We start from the raw sequence: 21,458 nt of genomic DNA, 5'->3' as shown, positions 1-21,458 counted from the left end.
AGAATGTTCCCTCTGTGAGCTGGGGAGAGGGAAGGGAAGGGGTGGAGACAGAGACCTTACCAAGAGGTAAGCCAAACTGCTGGTGCTCATCGCCAACTCTCCAGGCTACCCTGCGGTGGTGCCGCCCTCTGGTGGCTGAAGTATGCATTGCATCCCCTAAGTGGCCTCATAACCTTTCTTTTTCCAAGGGGAGACTTACCAGTCCACTGTCACCGCTGGGGCAACCAGCTACATCAACAGCAGGACCCCATGTAAAGCGAAAATGCAGCGCTCCTTGCTCAAAAATCGTTAAGAATTTCAGGATGGCAAAAGCACAGCATTACACACGGCCACGGGCCCTTGTTAGTGCTTTGAGCGGTTGCACAGATCGCCAGCCCGGGAAGCCAGCCCTGCCCCACAGGGCAGATGGCTATGTTCGTCCTCCATGTGAATTCCACACCAGCTCAAGCCACCAAAAACCTACAGAAATGTTGAGCCTTGAGTGCCTTTAATTCTACAGCGGGAGAGTTTTCTTTCTTTTCAAAAATTTCTTCTGGTATTTTGCTCTGGCCAAATCAATGACCAAATTGGAGATGATTCTAGCATCAAAAAGAATCAGTGAAACACATTATTATATGAATATCTATAAGTACCCTCAGAAAAGAGGGAGCAAGGGGCACCTGGGTAGCTCAGTTGTTAAGCCTCTGCCTTCGGCTCAGGTCATGATCCCAGGGTCCTGGGATTGAGCACCACATCGGGCTCTCTGCCCGGCGGATGGGATGCCTGCTTCTCCTTTTCCCACTCCCCCTGCTTGTATTCCCTCTCTCGCTGTGTCTCTCTCTGTCAGATAAATTTTTAAAATCTTTAAAAAAAAGAGAGTGCAAAAACCATCCTCTAACCTGTCCCACACTAGAGGTGTCAAGAAGCAACTCTTCACCCTGAAAGCCTGGGTCCTGTCCTTCCAGCAGAGACCAGGGTCCAGGGATGAGGGAAGCCCCTTTGCACAGAAGGTGCCTGTGTCTGAACCCAGGAGGGATCACAGTTAGTGACTGTCCTTGTGCACCGTGGGCTCAGGCCAAAAACAGGATGGAGGATTGGTGTAGGGGGTATGGGGGCAGGGGTCTGGGGAAAGTGACATGCACAGGCATTAGGTGTCCCCTCAGGGCCCCGCAGAATCAGAGAGATTCGGGGGTCAGCATTCAATCCACTACAGCCAGCCTGACCCTCTTGGTCCAGTCCCAGATGGGAGTAGGGGTGCTGTTCAGAGCTGCGCACATGGGGCTTCCCCTAAACTGCAATGAGTCCCCCTGAGTCTAGGCTTCCCCTGCAGTCTAAAGTACAGGGGGGGAGTTGGAGAGCAAGAGGGAGGTCCCAGGAGAAATCGGCCAGACAGACTCAGACATGGACCCCCAAAGACCACCAGCCACCCCACATAAAGTCAAGCTTTTAGAAAAATAAGGACTTTTTAAATATCACATGCAATGTGGGACCCTTGTGTAAATTCTGACCAGAGAAAAATGACGTGAAATATTCCTGGGGTCAAGCAAGAAAAGTAAAAATCATAAACTTTGAATCATCCCAAATGAACACTTTTTTTAAAAAAGATTTTATTTATTTGGCAGAGATCACAAGTAGGCAGAGAGGCCTAGAGAGAGGAGGAAGCAGGCTTCCTGCTGAGCAGACAGCCCAGTGCAGGGCTCGATCCCAGGACCCTGGGATCATGACCTGAGCCAAAGGCAGAGGCTTTAACTCACTAAACCACACAGATGCCCCAAAGTGAACACTTTTGTGCTTCAGAGGACTTCGTCACAAAAGTGAAAAAACCCGCCGAACAGGTGAAAAAATTTTGCCAACCATGTATCAGACATGGGACTCATATCTACAATACACAAAGACATACACAACTCAATTAAAAATTTTTTTCATATTAAAAATCAGCAAAGGAGGGGCACCTGGGTGGCTCAGTGGGTTAAAGCCTCTGCCTTCAGCTCAGGTCATGATCCCGGGGTCCTGGGATTGAGCCTTACATAGGGCTCTGCTCAGCAGGGAGCCTGCTTCCTCCTCTCTCTAGGCCTGTATCTCTGCTTACTTGTGATCTCTGTCTGTCAAATAAATAAATAAAATCTTTTAAAACATAAGAATAAAACTTTAGGGCGCCTGGGTGGGATCGAGTCCCGCATCAGGCTCTCTGCTCAGCAGGGAGCCTGCTTCCTCCTCTCTCTCTGCCTGCCTCTCTGCCTACTCGTGATCTCTCTCTGTCAAATAAATAAATAAAATTAAAAACAAAAAAAGAATAAAACTTTATATATTTTAAACATACCCTTTCAGCAAGTCTGGGGCATATCCCTATCGCTCTATTACCAATGACCACAGACTTGTGGGGAAGTTTGAACATGGACAGGGTATTTGATGTTAGGGAATTATGATTCTGTCAGGTGTCGCCAGTGGCATGAGAGGGACTGCTCATCTTCGAAGAGGCAGCTGGGAGCATTCAGGGCAAAGTGTGGTGACGTCTGTAATTAAGCTGTAAATGTTCCAGAAAAAAAACTAATAGGTGATAGATGGATAGAGACAGAGAGATGACAAATAAGACCCAAAAATGATGACAGTTTTATCTCTGTGTGGTTATGTGACTGATTTTCTTTCTGTTTGTATGTTACACATTTTTCAAAATTAAGATAAATATTTTCCCCTCTGTAAACAGCGACATCAGGCAAATATATGTCTATATCCTATTGAGAGAGGAAAACAGATTGAATGGGAATTTCCAATTTAAGTAAACTCTGGGGAGGGCGCCTGGGTAGCTCCGTCCATTGAGCATCCCACACTTCATCTCAGCTCAGGTCTCCAGCTCAGGGTCATTAGTTCAAGCCCTACACTGGGCTCCACACTGGGCCAAAGGAAAAAACTCTGGGGTTATCAGATACCAAACTCCTAGCTCATGAAATGTAAGCTCTCCAAGAGCCAGAGTACCTGAGGCCCTGACTGCTGAGATCCACGCCCAGCCTGGCGGTGGCCCCTTCCTCAGGCAGTTGCCCCAGCCTCTTGTGTTTTATGACAGAATGTCTCCTGAAGTCAGTGTGGTTTCCCTTGTTGAGGGTGAAGTGAAAACATCTGTGCATTTGCAAACTGTTGGAGTTGGGGCCGCTGGGGCTGGCGTTCCTCCAGGTCTCTGGGAAGTCCTGTGCCTTAGTTCACGCTGCTTCTCATATCCTGGGAACAAAGGCCAGCTACAAGGCCACCTGAGGCCATCTGAAGGGTCTGGGCCATCAGGCCCCCTCCCGCTGTGGACACCAACTCAGGAGGGAGGCAAATTGGAAACGTGTGTTTGGAGGATGGAGCCAGATAGGGGAAGAGACTGGAAGATTTGAAAAGATGGCCAAGGGGCGCCTGGGTGACTCAGTGGATTGAAGCCTCTGCCTTTGGCTCAGGTCATGACCAGGGTCCTGGAATTGAGCCCCACATCGGGCTCTCTACTCGGTGGGGAGCCTGCTTCCTCCTCTCTCTCTGCCTGCCTGTCTGTCTTGTGATCTCTGTCAAATAAATAAATACAATCTTTAAAAAAAAAAAAAAAGATGGCCAAGATGGACAGCGCGTGCAAGATGACAGCTCAGCTGCTAACAGGCAGGTCATCTCAGTAAAATCTGTACCGAAAAAGCAAAGAGGCGAGGAGGACTTTGATTCAAAGCCAATGCAACAGGTGAGGACGACCGAACTCAGCCCTCCTAAAGCACAGCTGGAGAGATTTTTAATTAGGGAGAGGGACTTAGAGGCCATCTGCTGGCTGATCAGCTTCACTTGAAAGAGATTTTACGTCTCTGCTTGAAAGGTGACCCTCGGAAGTTAGGCTCCTGCTTTCCTTCAGAGCTTGGGAGGTATTCCCTCCCAGAGTTTCCCTCCTGTCTGCAGGAGGATTACATTTTGCAGGGATGAACTCCAGAGGCATTCCCCGGATCCTAAGACTGACAGGAGGCTTTTTAAAATAATTTTTAAAGATTTTATTTATTTGGGAGAGAGAGAGAGCTAGAGAGCGAGCATAGGGGGAGGGGCTGAGGGAGAGGGAGCAACAGACTCCCTGTTGAGCAGGGGGCTCGACTTGGGGCTCCATGCCAGGACTCTAGGATCATGACCTGGGCTGAGGGCAGCGGCTTAATGGACGGAACCACCCAGGTGCCCCTTTTCAGGAGGCATAGATAACATCTCAAAAGGGACAGAGAAAGAATCTGCAATTAGAAATGGTAATTCTGGGGGCTGGTGGGTGCTGGGTGGCCTCTAGCTTGTAACCACTTGAAACTGCTTTCTGCACAGCAGGAAGGAAACTCAGCTCTCTCTCTGATAAAGACCCGGTTTGCACAGTAGAAGACCTGCACAACAGGTAAGAGACGGCCAGTGGCCGGAGCCTCTCAGAACACTGTGCTTGCTGGCGTTTTCCATGGAGACACAGTTTCTCTCTACAGTCACTTCCCTTTGCTCAAAGCTCACCCCCAAGGCAGACTGTTCTTTTGTTTGTTTGTTTGTTTTAAAAAAAAAAAAAAAAAGATTTATCTATTTATTTGAGAGAGAGGAGGAGGGTGGGGGTGCAGGTGCACAGGGAGAAGGAGAGAGAACTTCCAGCAGACTCCCCACTCCCCACCGAGCGTGGAGCCCAACCTTGTGGGGCTTGATCCCAGGACCCTGAGATCATGACCTGAGCTGAAATCAAGAGTCGGACCCTTACCCAACTGAGCCCTTCCGGGAGTGCCCCCACACCCTGCCCCGGGGCAAAACTATTCTTGATCCTAAAGCATGGCTGGTCTTACTGGCTTGGGCCTGATTATTTATGCAGGTATGGAAGGGCCGAGTACCCCCGACATAGATTGCTCTGAAGCAGGTTTTCTTAGGGACGCTAATAGCCTCTTCCCTTTAAAAAGCCTCTCCCCTCAAATTATGTCTGCATCTCTATAACTCTTTTCTCCTGGTCCCCAAAATACCCATCCAGTTGACCTTAGCTCCTTAAAGGATGGGGCCACATCTGATCCAATGGGCATCAGTCTCAACTGGGACATTGGAATCAGAGCCCTGATGATCTCACCGATGTTTCCAGTTATGTCCTATTAACGAAGGAGAATCTTACTGACCCTGTCATTCCGCTCTCGCAGAGTGAGCGTTCTCTCCCTAGTGCCCCCGCCAGTCTCCCCTCAGTGTCTCTTCTCCCATCCCTTTCCGCCCAAGAGCAACCCAGACCCTGTAGCAATGAAGCCATCCCCTCAGCCCTCATGGTGCCCTCAGCCTGGACACAGCTGCAGAGAGAGCCCAGAGTATACCCAGAGGGAGAGGGACTCTGCCTCTGCGCGCTCCTGCAGTGTCTTTCTCCTTCCCTGGGTGCTGGGGTCTGACTTCCAACACCCTCCCGCACCCCCACAGCGGATCTCCCAGGGGCTGCAGACCTGGCCGAAGTTGGCAGAGGAAGGTCAGTTTGGGATGGAGCCTGAACCCCTTAATTCCCCTGCATCCCTCCCCTAGTCTTAGAAAACTCCCCTGGACAGAAAGCAGCTGGTTGTTTTTTGTTGTTGTTGTGTTTTTTTTAAGATTTTATTTATTTATTTGACAAAGATCACAAGTAGGCAGAGAGGCAGGCAGAGAGAGAGAAGGAAGCAGGCTCCCCACGGAGCAGAGCCCTATGTGGGGCTCGATCCCAGGACTCTGGGATCATGACCCGAGCCAAAGGCAGAGGCTTAACCCACTGAGCCACCCAGGCTCCCTTAAGGAGGAAATGCTCATAGATAGGGACTCAGCACCTCTTCCACCAACATCTCCTATCTCTGGGAACACCCTCATTCCCAACTAGAAAGTGTTTTGTTGTTTGGGGGGGTTTTTTGTTTGGTTGGTTTTTTTTAATGGACCTTGAGAGCTTGTTTGTAGCGGGAACACAGCTACTCCTGTATACCCTTGACTGTAGAACAGTCCTCCTCTTTTGGGGAAGGTCATCTTGGGCCGAGTGCGAAGCTTCGGGAAGGAGGCACACAGAGCAGTAAGGGAGGAAGGGGACACCTGTGTAGCCAGCCAGCTCAGCCGAATCAACTCTGGTGATCAATGGAGTGACAGATGTCGCAGCCAGATCACCTCCACATCCTTTTTTTTAAACTAAAAAGTGTTTGTTTTTTTTTTTAAAAACACTTTTGATCCCAGGATCCTGGGATCAAGCCCCGCATCAGGCTCCCTGCTCGGCGGGGAGTCTGCTTCTCCCTCTCCCACTCTCCCTGCTTGTGTTCCTTCCCTCGCTGTATCTCTTTCTGTCAAATAAGTAAATAAAATTTTAAATAAAAAAGCTTTCATGATGAATGGCAAACATGTAAGCGTGTGTCTGTCTTTCCGGGGAGTAATGATTCCACGAATGTCCAAATGTCTGCCCTGAAAAGATGTCTCCCCTCAGGCTGGCGCCCTCCGCCTGCTGACGTGGGCCTCTTTTCTGCAAACGTAGACCCTGGGAATGGTTGCAGGTGCAGCAGGCTTCTCCTCGGCCGCCATCCTCAGATACGACACATTTGCAACACATCTGGGAACAGCTGGGAACCCCCACCGCCCCTCTGCTCACACCCACATTCCATTTTCAAACCTCTCAAATAGTGCTGTGCAGAACTACAGCAGGAGATCCATATGTAATTTTAAATTTTCTAGCAGTCCTATTTAAAAATGGAAAAAGGGGCACCTGGCCAGCTCAGTTGGTTAAGTGTCTGACTTTTGATTTTGGCTCTGATCATGGTCTCAGGGTCCTGGGATTGAGCTGCACGTGAGACTCCCTGCTCAGCAGGGGGTCTTCTTGTCCCTCTCCCTCTGCCTCCCACCCCACCCGCCCTTGCTCTCCTTCGCTCACTCCCACTCACGCTTTCTCTCTCTCTTTCTATCTCTAAGAAGGGGGACTGGGGAGTTGTTTAATGGGTCCAGCTTCAGGCTTATAAGATGAAGAGTTCCGGAGATGGATGGTGGTGATGGCTGTGCACAGTGTGGATGGGTCTAATACCACTGAACTGTACACTTATAAATGGCAAAAATGGTAAATTTTATTATATATATTTTACCATATTAAAAAATTTTCAGATACTCAGGTGAAATTCATTTTAGTAATATTTTTATTTATCCCATTATGCAGGAAATACTAGCATTCCAACAAAAGTTTTAGATTATCAAACTGTTCTATATTCTTTTTATCACACTAAGCCTTTGGAATGTGCTCTGTGGTTCCACCCGAGGCAGCGGCCACCATGCTGGGTGGCCTTGGTCACCTATAGGTGACCCTCTCTGCAAAGACCCACAGGTCCCCTGCAACTCACTTGCAGTTCCTTGGCAAGTACACCTGTAGAGAGCTCACCAGCCAGCCCCTCCGTCAGGATGGGGACAGACAGCTTCCTAGGGTGCATCTGCTCTGGTTGATTCCTGAGCCCCCTGGCAGGTCAGGTAGATCTAACTGCAAATGCTCTGTCCTTTGCATAAATTTGCATCTCATTCATGTGTCACTCAGAAGCAGGGCCTCAGATGGTCATCTCGAAGTCAGGAGGCTGGTGGTGCAGGGCTGAGCCAAAGGCCCCCAGGTGTTCCTCCTCCTGCTTCCCCTCAGGCTCTTCCTCCTCCTCCTCTTCTTCCTCTTCTTCCTCGATGAGGCTCTCCTCCTCCAGGAAGGTGAACAGTTCCTCCCGAAGTGCCCCCATCTCCAGCCCCAGACTGCACAGCCGGCCCAGCAGCTGGAGGTCCACTTGGCGGAGGCGCTCCTGCCCGTGGGAAGGTGGAGTCATGGGCATCCCACCCCACAGGGGGCGGGGGTGGTGCATGGCGTCAGGGTGCCCCCCACTCCCAACGCGCTCAAGTTCTGGCCAAGATTCTTTGCTTGACCAAACTTCAGCTAAGCTCCTAAACCTTCTCCTGGGCCCATCTGTGCACTTCCTTGTAAAATCCCATTTTACCAACAATCTTCCATCCTCCATATCTGATCACCCCTGATATCTGATCTGTTTCCTCACCACCCTCCACCCCCCACCCCGGCCCCATCCCTGACCAGGCCCCACCTCATGTCCCTGGCCTGCCTCCAGCAAGAGCCCTGAGCGTCCGTTAAGCCAGATGCCCTGCTTAGTGATTTCCCATCTGCTGACCCCTGCCCTCTCCTTCCATAGAAATCCCCACTTGCCCCTGCTGTGCTCAGAGCTGAGCCTATCTCTCTGCACCACCCCCCGACCCCGCTGCAGTGGCCCTTACACCTACAGTGTCACTAGCTAGGTGCCATAAGTAAGCTTCTCTTTAATAATCCGGGCCCGCAGGACAGCGGGATCCTCACCGGGCCCAGACCTTGACTGCCACCATGTTCTCCCAGATGTTCTCTATCTCTGCCTGTCTCTCCCTTGCTTTGTCTCTCCCTTTCTAGTCCCTCACTGGCTCTGCGTCTCTGTGCCTCCCTTACGGTCTCTCTCTGCCCTGCCTTGTCTGTCTCTCCTTCTCTGTCTCTGTCTTTCCATATCCCTTTCTGCCACTATTTCTCTGCCCCTGCCTTTGACTGTCTCTCTCTGTCTCAGATTTAATCAGAGTCTCTGGTGTTACTCTCAACCTCTTTCTATCTCTGTCTCCCCTCTGTGTGTCTCTGTCCCTGTCTCTCTACTCCTTGCTCTTACTCTGGGATCTATGTCTCTGTCTCTCTCTGCTTGTTTCTCTTTTCTTGTCTCTGAATTGATGTCCTTCAGTCTCTGGCCCTTTGCAATTCCATTCGTTCCCATTCACACACCCATTCTCTCCCCCTACCCCCACCTGTGCCCCATCTCTTGCCCATCTGAACCCCTTACTCACCAGCTCCTCCCAGATCCACAGCATACACTCCCTGGCACCTGCAGTGTCTGCCCCTGGGGACAGGAGGATCTGGCCAGCTCTCCCCACTGGGGGGACCTCCCTCAGGGCCCGGGGAGGGGGGCCCAGCCCCGGGGGCAACAGTCCCGCCTGCCTCAGTTGCCCCCACAGCTCCATAGTCTCTGAACAGTGGCTGCCAGGAGCAGAAAATGGCAAGATCCAGAATGACCCAGTCCCTGAGGAGCCCGTGAGGGAAGTGGGGAGCAAAGGGCATGAGGGGGTGCATGGATCAGCATTTCAAAGTCCATTCTCTGGTGAGAACTGACAGCCTCATGAGGATTTTCTTCCTTCTAAAGTCTAACTTCAGCTCTGCTCACAAGAGTCTAGCCATGGCCCCTCCCTTGACCATTCTCAGGCCTAACCCCTCACGGGGACTGGGTGTCTGTGGATGCCTGGCCTCATGTGTCCTGCCCTCTCCTGGGCCCCCCCACCCCCTCCTCAGCCTCCATTCTTCCTTCCTCTGCACTCTAGCTGGCCCCAGCTTAAAGTTTATTTGTTTTTTTAATTCATTTGAGAAAAAGAGCACAAGCAGGGGGAGCAGGAGAGGGAGAACCAGACTCCCTGCTGAGCTAGGAGCCCGATGTGGGGTTTGACCCCAGGACTTGGGAGATCATGACCTGAGCTGAAGGCAGACGCTTAACCATCTGAGCCACCCAGACACCCCACAGCTGGCCCAACTTAGACTTTGTCTTCTGTACTTGGGCCACCCAAAAGCTTCCTGATTAGTGCGCCCGAGGAGCCATGATCCCTCAGCTGTGGTACCTCATGGTCCAGCTACTGGCATGCACAGTTGAACAGCCATTTCTGCTGAGTCCTGACCTGCCCACACATACCATCACTGTCAGCGCAGGCCCTGCCACAGAAAAGACTGGGTTGTTGGCCTCCCTCCACATCCAGAAGCCACCACCGCCTCAGGCCTTGACTTATTGCCCCTTCCCTGTATCACTCTTGCACCTACCATCACATCTCCTACTGACTGACACCCTGCCTCCATCTAACAGGACCTTTGTCATGGCCCTGGGCCCATCCTGATCACCCACAGCTATCCCCCCAGCTCCTGATTCTTCACTTGATCACCTCTTCCTTTTCCCATATAGAGGAACAAATTCACAAGTTCCAAGGATTAGGGCTTGAATTTTGTGTGTGTGTTGGGGGTGGGGGTGATCCACTATTCAATCCACCACACCTGCCTTTCAAACCTATCACTTTCCTAGTCTCCCTGTCTCCCTAGTCTCCCTGTCTCCCTAAGTGGCGTCCCCATCCTTTTAGTTTGTGGAGTTATTGGCTCAACCTTCAAAGTAGACTCAACTTGAGCACTTCTCCCCAGTTCCTATTACCCCATCTCTGCTCCTGTCTCCATTCATCTCTTGCCTGGACTGCTGCAGTAGCCTCTTTGCTGGTCCCCACTTCCACCTTGCTTCCTAAGGTCTGTTCTCCACCTGGCAGAAATGATTTTTTTTTTTTTAAAGATATTACTGAATTGGGCACCTGGGTGGCTCAGTTGGTTGGGCGGTGGCCTTTGGCTCAGGTCATGATCCTGGAGTCCCAGGATCCAGTCCCGCATCTGGCTGCCTGCTCGGTGGGGAGTCTGTTTCTCCCTCTGACCTATCCCCTCTCATGCTCTCTCTCTCTCTCAAATAAATAATCTTTTAAAGAAAAGATTTTATTTAATTGACAGAGAGAGACGGAGAGCACAAGCAGAGGGAGAGGGAGAGGGAGAAACAGGCTCCCAACCCAGCAGAGAGCCTGATGCTGGGCTCAAACCCAGGACACTGGGATCGTAACCTGAGACAACGGTAGACACTTAACTGAGCCACCCAGGCGCCCCAAACTTAGGTTTAAAAAAACATAAATCAGAGGCGCCTGGGTGGCTCATTTTGTTAATTCCCTGACTCTTCAGATCGTAGTCTCGTGAGTATAGTGGGAGGGAGGGTACTCTGACCGCTCTCTCCCAGGGGAAGGCTGCAGAGTCTCACTGGGAATGACGCTCGGAGCAATCGCTCAACTAGTAAACAGTGCGGGTACCTTTAAGAGGAGAGTTGGAAAACGGACGGGGCGTGGCCACAGGGAAAGAACTCTCGAAGTGAACCGAGTGGGTGGACTAAAAAAACCGGCCCCTTCCGGTTTTCTAATTCTAGCAAGATGGCGGCACCCAGGGTGGTAAGTGACCGGAGCTCTAGAGCCCCAAAATTAAAGTCCGCTCTGCTGCCTCCGCCTTCAGAGCTTCTGTCAAGACCCAGGGAGCAAGGGGCAAAAGGGAGCAGGAGGCCTCCCCCGTCAGCTCATGCTGGGAACACTGACATGCGACCTTGGCTGTCGAGACCGATTGGGGCAGGTCGCAGACGGCCTGGGCGCTTTAGAGCGGACGTGGGGTGGGGACTTGGCAGAGCGAAACCAATGGGGAAGCAGAGTGCGGGTTCCGAAGATGGCGCACCCAGCCAATCAGAAGGAGGGACCTAGTTGTGGGGCGCTGGGAGTGGGGGGCGGGGCGTGAAACAGAATCTGCAGGGGAAGAGGGTCTTGGGTGACAAAAGGATATAGGTGAGAGGAGCTCATGGGAAAATTACTCATTTTTATGGAAAACCAAAGGGAAGTTGGAGGTGAGGGACAGGAGCCAAAAGATGAATATGAGTGTTCCAAGGTAAAGACCTAGGGGAAGTTAAGGGCAGAATTTGTGATATTCGTGGAGAGAATTTAGGAGGAAAGACCTAAAGTCAAGGGATAGATTTAGGAGAAGTTAGGGTGAGAACTTGGGCAATTTTGAGGGGAAAGTAAGGATTTGGGCAAATTACCGAGAAAATTTGGTTGAAGCAGAAAAAGAAATTGGAGCAGGCTAAGAGAAGACTGAAGGGAGACTGAAGGAAGCATTTGGGGGCTTTAACTGATTTGGAGGTAAATTAAGGCTGATTTGGAGATAAATTAAGATATTTGGGGGTTAAGACATGAGTCATTCAGGAAGACTCCAGGGAAACTTGGACAAAATTAAGGGGGTAGCTTGTGGGAAATTAGGAGGTCAGGTAATAGAGGTATTAAAAATAAGGGTTTGAGAAAAGATCAGAGGAGAATTGGGAAGACCAAGAATGTTTGGCCAAAGCAAAGAGAGAATTTAGGGTTCATTAGGGAAGGAACTTGGGGAAATTTGGGGGATCTCAAAAGCAGAATTTGGAAATCCAGAAAGAATTTTGTCAGCCAGGAAGAAGCAGTGGGGAGGAGGGGAGGTTCATGAACCAGGAACAGGGGGATCTGGCTCTGACTCTCACAGCAGGCTCTAGGCTCAGCCTCTCCTTTCCTGTTCTCCCCAGCCCCTGCACCTAATGGCACCAGTATGGAACCGGGATACCAGGGGCATCCATGGCCTAAGCAAGGCTGTGGCCCCAGAGGGCAGTCGGAGGAAGGGGAGGTCCCTGCTCCAGTTCCTGGCTGACCACTTCTATGACGTGCAGGCCCTCAGGGAGTACCTGCTCCGAAAGCAGGTATTGAAGGTGCACCAGAAAAATCGGTGAGAACTCTTGGTGGGCAAGATCCTGCTGCTGGGCCTTACAAGGCAGAGCTCAGATCCTGCGCCTGCAGTCTCTATACCAGGCCCGCAGAGTTGCATCCTTTCCAGCCACGCCCTTCCCAGGGGCTCCAGCTCATATAAGTAGCCCACTGTCCACCACCTTAGAGGGCACGCTGGTACCTCAAACCTACCATGGCTAATGGCAAAGCCTTGATTTCCTCCTGAGAAAGTCTGCTCACCCCCGAGTCTTCCCCATCCCAGGAAACAGCAGCACTGTCCCCAGTTACTCAAGCCAAATTCTAAGGAGCCTTCCCTGATTCTTCTTTTCTATCTTCCACATCCATTCCATTAACACCAGACCATCCCAGATGTGCCAGTTGTTACCTCCTGTCTGTAGCCTGGTCTGAGCCCCTTCATTTTATGGTTGGTTGAGCGCAGTAATCTGAACTGGTCACCTTTTGCCCTCTCCAGTCTGTTACAGTCAATAAATCATCTAAAGGACCTCACAGGGGTGCCTGGGTGGCTGGGTCAGTTAAGTGTCTGCCTCCGGCTCAGGTCAGAATCCCAGGATCCTGGGATTGAGTCCCATGTCCAGCTCCTTAGCTCCTTGCTAAGTGGGGAGCCTGCTTCTCCCTCTCCCTCTCCCTCTGCCTGCTACCCCCCTTACTTGCACTCTCTCCATCAAATGAATACATAAAATCTAAAAAAAAAATTTTTTTAAAAAACCACTAAAATAGAAAAACACCACTTTGCTTAAAACCCTCAAATGGTTTCCCATTGCAGCCATTTGGTTGCTAGAATAAAAGCCAGACTGCAAAGCCTAAAAGCTGAGCTTTGAGAGGCCTATCAGGGATTCCCCTTACCCCCACCAGCATGGCCTCCTCAGTGCTGTTTGTCCTGCCATTCTAAGTTGAGCCTCTGTGTGTGTCCACCAGCTCTTCTCTTGGCCTGGCAGGCTCCTGCCGTGAGCTTTGAATTTCTTCCCACCAAAGCTCTGCTCAGATGTCACCTCCTGCAAGAAGCTACTATTTTTTTTTTATGTTTTATTTATTCAACAGAAAGAGCACAAGTAGGCAGAGGGGCAGGCAGAGGCAGAGGCTCGATCCCAGAGTCATGACCTGAGCCTAAGGCAGGTGCTTGACTGAGCCACCCAGGCACCCCAAGAAGGTATTTCTTAACACCCAAACTGAAGTAGCCTCCTCCATCCCCACCCCTGCCCCAAGCCACTCCCCAGTCAGTCCCTCTGTTACTTCCAGCAAGGAGCTGCTGCTGCAGTTTGCTCTTAACTTCCTGGTGGGCCACCTGATTCCTTTCGTAACTTGAACCGCACAGAGCGTGGACCGCTGTCTGCCTTGGTGCCGGCCCTTAACGGACACTCAGTAAATATACACAGCCTGTCTCTGTGGGTCAGTCTGTCTGGCTCGCTCCTTGTGCTGTGAACTCTGATCCTCGCGAGGGGGTGGGAGCATGACAGCATGACACCGGGGTGCAGTGCTCAACCTCAGCCACTGTTCTCTCCACAGGCCCTTCACCCACATCAAGGAGCGCTTTGGTCCCCACGCCGCGGGTGCCTATTTCATCCTGAAGCAGGGCGGTGCAGTCAAGTATGAGGGCTAAAACGTCAGCGTGGGGTGGGGGAGGCTGTGGAGCACTGAGCCAGAGGCCCTTGGGACTTTTCATGAACCCTGGGCTCTGTCCCTGCTGGCTCCGCTCAGACCTTGTTCCTGAGCTCCTGCTCTGTCACTTGTAAAACGGGGCAGTGGTTGTATGAACCTGCAAGGTTTGCTGGAAAGACTCAAGAGACTTACTGCCATGAAGTGTGTGGCACGGGCCCGATACAGCCCAGGAGTTCAGTAAACATCGCTGTTCTTTTCCTTCCTTTCTCCTCCTTCCCTCCCTCTTCCTCTGTTTTTTCCTCCCCTTTTTCCTCTTCTCTGGAAAATGTAGCTCATGCACCCACCTACCCCTCGCTTGGCTCCAGTTAAAATGTTCTCCTGGTCTGAGCACCTTCCTCCGGCACGTTCCTCAGAGACGGTGCACACATCCGAGTGGGTCTCAACTTCTGGCAGTCAGTGAAGATTCTGGCATTCTCGCCTTTTTCTCTGATGTTAACCTCTGACCCACAGTAAAAATGGGCAAATGGGGGTGGCTGGGTGGCTCAGTCCATTGAGCATTCAACTCTTAACCTCAGGGTTGTGAATTCAGGCCACGTGTCAGGCTCCATACTAGACGCAGTGCCTACTTAGAAAAGTGGGGGAGGGGGAGGCCAAACATCGCATCTCTCATGGGAATGTCCGGGGCCCAGGGAGACCCGACATGGAAGGCCTTTAGTGCAGGGCCTGCTGTGCAGCGAGTGCACCAGACGCCGTGTGACCAGGTCCTCACACGGGGCTGGGAGCGTCCTCCGGAAGCTGGAGGCCTGGGGAGGCAGGGTGCCCTGGTCACTGCCCATCTCCTTCCAGGTTTCAGGGCAAGGAATGGATCCGGCCAAACACGCGTGGCCGCTTCTCTCTTGACTTCCTGACCTTCCCAGAGGTGCCTGTAGAGGCAGTCGATGCCAGCGGCAGTGCCATCAACTACCACGGCCTGGACAACCTCTGTGAGTGGGCCGGAGATGGGCGGGCTGGTGCGTTTGCCCTTCCGTGCAGGGCTCCAGAAAGGATCTCAGTGGCCTCCCCTGCTTTGCAGTGGCCCTGAAGGAGCTCCAGTCCCTGTGGCTGCGGCGCTGCCCCCACGTGGATGACTGGTGTCTCAGCCGCCTCCACCCGCTGGCCAACTCATTGCAGGAGCTCTCCCTGGCCGGTTGTCCCCGAATCTCTGAACGGGGCCTTGCCTGCCTCCACCACCTCCAGTGAGACCTCAGCTCAGGCTGGGCCCCAAGCTGGGGGGCAGGGGGGGAAGCACCCAACACAGATACGGGAGAGCGGGGAGCGGGCGGTCCCTGTAGCCCTGCCTCCACAAGCAGCCTGGAGCGAGTGTGGGGTCCACACACAGGAGTCATCATGGTGAATCTGGGGCATGGGGGAGGAAGCACTCCTGGTTTTTCTTTTTAATGAAAACTCAATGACGTTGACACTGTTGAGAACAGGGGGAACCAGAGTGTGGTCTAATTCCCATGGGGGAGGTCTGTACTTGGCCAGCTCTCTCTAACATCTGGGTAGCTAAGGACTCTGATTTTAAAGAGCTCAGGCTCCAGGGCTGAAGCCAGGGCTGGTGCAACCCCCTCCATGCCCGTCCCCCTGCAGAGGCCCACCCTCCTCACAGAGGCCTTACCCCTTGCTGCCTCCTCTCAGGAACCTCCGCAGGCTGGACATCTCCGACCTCCCTGCTGTGTCCAACCCAGGCCTCACGCAGATCCTGGTGGAAGAGATGTTGCCCAACTGCGAGGTTCTGGGGGCTGACTGGACCCAGGGCCTCGGGTTGGGGCCAGAGGAGCAGTCTCAGGACGCAGCCAGCCCCATCCCTGCCTAGCCCTCGGCCTGCCCCCCCGTCAAGCCGGGCATCAGCGGGGCCCCATGGGGGGCTGACAGTTCTCCGAGGTGGGGTGCGGGCTGGGGGGACTGGCCCTGCCAGCAGGTCAGGGGAGAGTGTGCAGCTGACGTACTTACTCCCCATCTCGGGGACTCTGGCTCACTGCACCCTGGGCTGAAAGGTCACAGCTCCTGTCATCCTTCTGGCAGCTCTTTCCACAGGCTTCACTTTGGGTTCCAGCAGCCTCCCAGGCCCAGGGGAGATGAGCAGCCCTAGGGGAGCCACACTCTATGCCTCCTCTGGCCCTGTGACTTCCCCACATCTCCTCTCTCGGTTCCCCCACACCCAGTTCCTGCCATGTCGGGAAACCCTGCTCTTGACTTGTCTCAAGGGTCTTCTCAGTGTAGCCTTGTTTGAAGATGTTACTGCTCCCTGCCTGGACCCCCTCTGACACAGGGGCGCTACCAGCCCGGTTCCCTGTGGGACACTGCTCAGCTCTCCGCCAGCTCGCCATCCCTGGACTCCACTCGCTGACGCCCGGCATGCCCCACGGCCTCCAGTGTTCCCACTTATCCACTCACTGACTCCGCTCCAAATCCAGCTTTCCTGTTTGCTCCGTGAAAACAGACCATGGGCCTTTGAAACCTTTTCCTAGGCCGAGTGACGTGCTGAAGTTTGTCGGAAGAGGGCGCCTGAGAGAGGACAGGAGAAAAGCCTTTGCTTTCATGTGGGAGCTCTGCGTGCTCAGGCTGAGCTCTCAGGCCTCCCCAGCAGGTGGTTCCTGAGGTGCCACCCCCAGCAGTCTCAGAGAGCCCCCACCACCGAGGCACCTCCCTGCCAAGGGCTCTCCCTGCGACCCAGAACAGGAACTTCCAGGAAATGCTGAGACACCTTATCTGTGAGTCCCTGATTTCAGTTCGCTGTTAAACGTCAACAAATTCTTGACATTAAACTTGACCTGTTCGAGTTACTGTGCGGTTTTTCTCTCCTGACGGGATCCACATGGATCCAGCACTGGCCTCTGGAGTGTTCCAGGAGACAGACTCACAAAGACAGGATTGGGGTCGGTCTAGCTCTGGCCAGGGGTTGGCCGTTGGCCGGGGTGCCTGCTGAGGCACGTGCATGGGAGCCCTGTGGCCGCTGCACCTGACTGCTGTGCCAGTAACGCCAGTTCTAAAGATAGATGCTGGAAGCTTCCACGGAGTGCCCTTGAGCACCCACAGACAAGGACAGGGTCAGGGCTGTTGGCTCAACTCAGGCTGCCTTCTTTGAGGGGGAGAGCTTCTGTGCTCCCCCCAAGATCCCTTGAAGCACTGAAAACGCGGCATTTAAGTTTGCAGACTGCTGAGTGGCAGTGGTTGAATCTGCAGTCTTGATAAGTTTCTCACGTGCAGGTGAGGGTGCCGCCTAGTTCAGAGGGTCTCTGAAATTTGGGATGGGGTCCCCTGGTTGGACTTTGTGGAAACATGATCTTGGACCTCCTAGTCACTCGAGTGTTTGTGCCCAGTGGCTGAGGAGAACAGGAGCCTGCCTGTGCTGGGAACGCTGTGCTCCCCTCCCCCGGGCCGATGCCCTTCCTCAGACTCACCACAAGCGCCCCTGCTCTCACCAGACCCCCGGAGGCCCCGGGTTCCATCTCTGCGGGCTCCGGGGCACAGCCGCCCGTAAGGACCCAGAGGGGCCAGCCTCTACACCAGAGCAATGGCAAGATTTGCAGAGTCAGAACCCCGGGGGTGGTGGGGGAGCTCCAGTCTAAGGGATTTAGACCAGTGAGGGCTGAGTTCACAGTCCAGGGTACTTACGTGAGGGAACAAGGGAGCTAGCCAGTGCGGCTGGACGGCTCTAGTGGCTTTTTCAGGTTGCTGACTAGAACGTGGACTCAAGCGTGGCTTCCGGTTCCTGAGACAAGGAGCTGAGCCACCCTGGCAGAATCCAGAGGGGGCACCCAGAGCTCATCAAGGTCAGTGCTGGACCGAGTGGTTCCCGAGGGAGATGCACTGTTCCACAAGAAGGCACCTCTCGGGTCCTTCGCGATGATGGGCTGTCCCTGTTCCAGTTGCCCGGTGGTTTCACCTCCTGATTGGACCCAGGCTGATGCCTGTAGCAACCCAACCTGCACCCTGAGATTTCCAACCACCCCCCAGAGGAGCAGTGTCGGCACCCCTGGGAGAAGTGAGAGGAGCCAGGGGAGCTCCAGGGTGGAAGCAGGAGGGGGAGGCTGGGAGACCCCTCCCGGGTGCTGAGGGTCCCACCCTGGGCCCCTAGCCGGCTCTGCCCCCTCACTTCTGGTGCATTAACACCCAACACACACTCTACACGCTCTTCCTCCAGCTGCTCCCATGGGCTCCATCACTCAGACTCGGGGGTTGGAAGTCAGCTCTGGACAGATAAATCAGCCGCTGCTAAGGTGCCAAGGATGAGATGGTCCAGATAGTCCTCCCAACCCAGGATGGAGCAAAGGGGGTCAGGCCCAGCTCAGTGGGGCCCCTGGTCCCACCCCAAGGTTCCAAGAGATCAGGGATAAGGAGGCCCCGCCTGCCTACCTCCCCAAACAGCTGATACCACCCCAGCAGGAGGGGCTTCCGGGGCAGGGATGCAGACACCTGACACACCCTCTGTCCCGACACCCTCTGTCCCGGAGGGCTGGGGCTGGGGGAGGCCGGGGAAGGGATGGATCCCCACCCCCACAAGGCAAACACCAGGCACCAAAGGGAGCAGAGGGGGTGGGGGGATCAGCTCAGCTTGAGGCCCCCCCACCCTCCACTAGCCTCCAGCTTGGCACCGCCCTCCCCCACACCTTCCATCTTGTCCCCTCTGCTCTACCCTGGCTCTGGCTCCGCAGACACCCTTCTCAGTCCCACCCCACAGGTCGCCCATCTGCTTCTAACTTCTCTCTCCTCTGGCACGGGCATTGCCCCAACTCCACACCACTCCTCTCCCTCTCTCCCTGCAGCCCTCTCTTCTCTCTCCGTCCCTCCTCTCCCTTCCCCTGCCTGCCCCAGAGGTCTCCCCCAACCCTCCTTCCCCCCAACCCTGTCCATCTCTCCTCTCCACCAGCCCCTTCCCCACCCCCACCCTGACTGCCACAGCCACAACCAGCTCTGGCACTGCCCACCCATCCCCTCAGCACATTCACCACCGCCTCCTCAGTGCGGCGCCAGCCCGGCCCCCCCTCCCACCCCTCCCAACCTCCCCGCCCAGCTCTGCCAGTTTAGGACTCTGCCTGTCCCTGGGCCACCTCACCATACTGCCCACCCCAGAATCGGGCCTGGCCCCTCAGTCTCACCCTCCCTCAGACTCTCCCAGGCCCCTGGCTCTCCCTGCCACGCCTCACTGGGTCCCCCGTCTGTGTCTCTGGCCACCCCTGCACCTTTCCGCTGTCTCACCAAAAAACCAGCCCCAACACGCCAAAGCCCCATCCCTCAGGTCGGCCTCCTGGCCTCCTCTCCCATCCCCTCCCGTCCCTCCTCCCTCGGCCCCGCCCCAGCCCCTCCCGGCCCCTGGGGCCCTGGCAGCCTCCCTCCCCGCCCCTCCCCGCCCCTCCGGACTGGCTGGGCAGGGCTCCGACTACAGCACCGCCGCTCGGCAGGGGCAGAAGGGAGGGAGCGAGGGAGGGCCTGACCAGAGGCCCCCGGACGCCGCGCGGGCGGGAGCTGGACCCAGAGGTAAAGAGGAGGGAGCAGGTCCCTGGCCCCCTTTCCCTGGGGTGAGGATTGTTGGGAGGGAGGAAGGCTGGGTTCTAGAAGGTGAAAGGATGGACCCTGCGATTCTCACTCCCGGTGAGGAGATGAAGGGGGGCTGGAATGGCCAAGGCCCTGGTCCCTGGGGTGGGGGTGCGGAATAGGTCCGTGAAATGGGCTGGGCCGGGCAGAAGAAGCAGCAAGTCGGAAGAACTGAACAGTGTTCCGAGCTCCAGGAATAGGGAAGAGCTGGGTCCTGGGCAGGGAGCCAGTTTAGGGGCTGGGGCTGAGAGAAGCGGTTACAGGGGCCCGCAGGGACTGCTGGCGCCCATCCCTGCACCCCAAAGGCCTCTGTGGCTCCTTTGCAGCTCCCGTGGCCACCCCTTCCCTGGGCTGGGTCATGCGCTGCCCCAAGTGCCTTCTCTGCCTGTCAGCGCTGCTCACGCTCCTGGGCCTCAAGGTGTACATCGAGTGGACATCCGAGTCTCGGCTCAGCAAAGCCTACCAGGGACCCCAAGACACCCCACCAGGCCCCACACCCGCCAGCCCCGAGCCCACCCTGCCGGCTAACCTCTCTGCCCGTCTGGGCCACACTGGCCCGCTGCCCTCGGCTTACTGGAACCAGCAGCAGTGGCGGATGGGGTCCCTGCCCGGTGGGGACAGTGCAGAGGCAGGGGGCTGCCAGGCTTGGGGGGCGGCCGCGGCCGCTGAAATCCCAGACTTCAAGTCCTACCCTAAGGGCCTCCGCCGCTTCCTGCTATCGGCGGCCTGCCGGAGCTTCCCACCCTGGCGGCCTGGGAGTGGCGGTGGCCAAGTGGCCAGCTGCTCAGGCACCGATGTCCCCTACCTGCTGCTGGCTGTGAAGTCGGAACCGGGGCGCTTTGCGGAACGGCAGGCCGTGAGGGAGACATGGGGCGGCCCCGCTCCAGGAGTCCGGCTGCTCTTCCTGCTGGGGTCTCCCGCGGGTGAGGGGGGGCCTGACCTGAGCTCACTGGTGGCCTGGGAAAGCCGCCGCTACGGTGACCTGCTGCTCTGGGACTTCCTCGACGTCCCCTTCAATCGGACACTCAAAGACTTGCTGTTGCTGGCCTGGCTGGGCGAGCACTGCCCGGGCGTCAGCTTTGTGCTACAGGCTCCAGATGACGCCTTCGTGCGCACACCGGCCCTCCTGGAGCACCTGCAGGGCCTGCCGCCCAGCTGGGCCAGAGGACTCTACCTGGGGGAGGTCTTCACCCAGGCCAAGCCCCTCCGGAAGCCTAGAGGGCCCTTCTATGTGCCCCAGTCCTTCTTTAAAGGTCACTACCCAGCCTATGCAAGTGGGGGTGGCTATGTCATCGCCGGGCGCCTGGCCCCCTGGCTGCTGCAGGCGGCGGCCCGTGTGGCCCCCTTCCCCTTCGACGACGTCTACACTGGCCTGTGCTTCCGTGCCCTGGGCCTGGCCCCCAGGGATCACAAAGGCTTCCGCACAGCCTGGCCAGCAGACCAAACAGCCGACCCCTGCACCTTCCGGGACTTGCTGTTGGTGCAGCCCCTCAGCCCCCAAAACAGCATTCGGCTCTGGAAGCAGCTGCAGGACCCCCAGTTCCATTGCTGAGCTGTGGGGGTGCTGGGGAGAGGGAGGAGGGCGGACCTGGACATCACCTCTCCCGGGCCTCCGTGGGAGAGAGAAACCCTAGAATTGTGACTGCCTGAGCCCCTCCTTGGTCCTCCCAGGCAAGGAGGCTGGGCAGCAGGAGGTAACACACTGTTTTTATCTACTTATTTTTGAAAAATATGCACCCCCACCCCCCACTCTGAGACCCGGAGTCCTCTTTGTGCCCGCCGTGGGGCCCCGGAGGAGTTGACAGAGTGAGTGCAGCTGCACCCGCCTTCACAGTGGACACCCTCCCCCTACTTACTGGGTAGGGGCAGCTCTGGTGACCTCCTAGTCACACTGCTGAACAGCAGCCTTGTCCCACCTAAGG

General features: G+C 55.2%; 3 protein-coding genes and 1 long non-coding RNA gene across 6 annotated transcripts; 2 read left to right on the top strand and 2 right to left on the bottom strand.

Moving 5' to 3' along the window:
• Nucleotides 1-7,070: 7,070 nt before the first annotated feature.
• ERICH4 (glutamate rich 4) lies at nt 7,071-9,100 on the bottom strand. Its single transcript, XM_044260572.1, has 2 exons — nt 8,788-9,100; nt 7,071-7,724 (listed from the first exon to the last, which is right to left on the bottom strand). The coding sequence occupies exons 1-2, from the start codon at nt 8,959-8,961 to the stop codon at nt 7,488-7,490; spliced, it is 411 nt and encodes a 136-aa protein (XP_044116507.1). The 5' UTR covers nt 8,962-9,100; the 3' UTR covers nt 7,071-7,487.
• Nucleotides 9,101-10,929: 1,829 nt separating this feature from the next.
• Nucleotides 10,930-16,780, top strand: DMAC2 (distal membrane arm assembly component 2). 3 transcript variants are annotated; one of them, XM_044257381.1, is made up of 6 exons: nt 10,930-11,004; nt 12,147-12,343; nt 13,867-13,947; nt 14,806-14,942; nt 15,032-15,194; nt 15,637-16,780. In XM_044257381.1, exons 1-6 carry the CDS (start codon nt 10,987-10,989, stop codon nt 15,812-15,814), a joined length of 774 nt encoding a protein of 257 aa, XP_044113316.1. In that variant the 5' UTR covers nt 10,930-10,986; the 3' UTR covers nt 15,815-16,780. The 3 variants fall into 3 exon arrangements, with proteins under 3 accessions (XP_044113316.1, XP_044113317.1, XP_044113315.1); XM_044257382.1 differs by lacking the exon at nt 10,930-11,004 and adding an exon at nt 11,214-11,385; XM_044257380.1 differs by lacking the exon at nt 10,930-11,004 and adding an exon at nt 11,393-11,485.
• LOC122912070 lies at nt 13,969-16,041 on the bottom strand. The gene is made up of 3 exons (XR_006385532.1): nt 15,952-16,041; nt 15,617-15,700; nt 13,969-14,458 (listed from the first exon to the last, which is right to left on the bottom strand). It is a non-coding gene; the product is annotated as an uncharacterized LOC122912070 (long non-coding RNA).
• A 2,594-nt stretch (nt 16,781-19,374) lies between the features above and the next one.
• Nucleotides 19,375-21,291, top strand: B3GNT8 (UDP-GlcNAc:betaGal beta-1,3-N-acetylglucosaminyltransferase 8). Its single transcript, XM_044260571.1, has 2 exons — nt 19,375-19,479; nt 19,863-21,291. The coding sequence occupies exon 2, from the start codon at nt 19,895-19,897 to the stop codon at nt 21,086-21,088; it is 1,194 nt and encodes a 397-aa protein (XP_044116506.1). The 5' UTR covers nt 19,375-19,479; nt 19,863-19,894; the 3' UTR covers nt 21,089-21,291.
• The last annotated feature ends 167 nt before the right edge of the window (nt 21,292-21,458 follow it).

Source organism: Neovison vison, chromosome 7 (assembly GCF_020171115.1).
Source record: "Neovison vison isolate M4711 chromosome 7, ASM_NN_V1, whole genome shotgun sequence".
Taxonomy (NCBI): domain Eukaryota; kingdom Metazoa; phylum Chordata; class Mammalia; order Carnivora; family Mustelidae; genus Neogale; species Neogale vison.
The sequence above is the reverse complement of the archived record's forward strand: the minus strand, read 5'-3'. Positions and strand labels throughout refer to the sequence as shown.

Bases quoted from the DNA above. Each gene is read 5' to 3' on its own strand.
- ERICH4 (XM_044260572.1), bottom strand. From the start codon at position 8,961: ATGGAGCTGTGGGGGCAACTGAGGCAGGCGGGACTGTTGCCCCCGGGG. The intron at 7,725-8,787 runs GTGAGTAAGGGG...TCCCACGGGCAG, and splicing joins TGTGGATCTGGGAGGAGCTG to GAGCGCCTCCGCCAAGTGGA.
- B3GNT8 (XM_044260571.1), top strand. From the start codon at position 19,895: ATGCGCTGCCCCAAGTGCCTTCTCTGCCTGTCAGCGCTGCTCACGCTC.
- DMAC2 (XM_044257380.1), top strand. From the start codon at position 11,399: ATGGGAAAATTACTCATTTTTATGGAAAACCAAAGGGAAGTTGGAGGT. The intron at 11,486-12,146 runs GTAAAGACCTAG...TGTTCTCCCCAG, and splicing joins ATGAATATGAGTGTTCCAAG to CCCCTGCACCTAATGGCACC. The intron at 12,344-13,866 runs GTGAGAACTCTT...TTCTCTCCACAG, and splicing joins AAGGTGCACCAGAAAAATCG to GCCCTTCACCCACATCAAGG.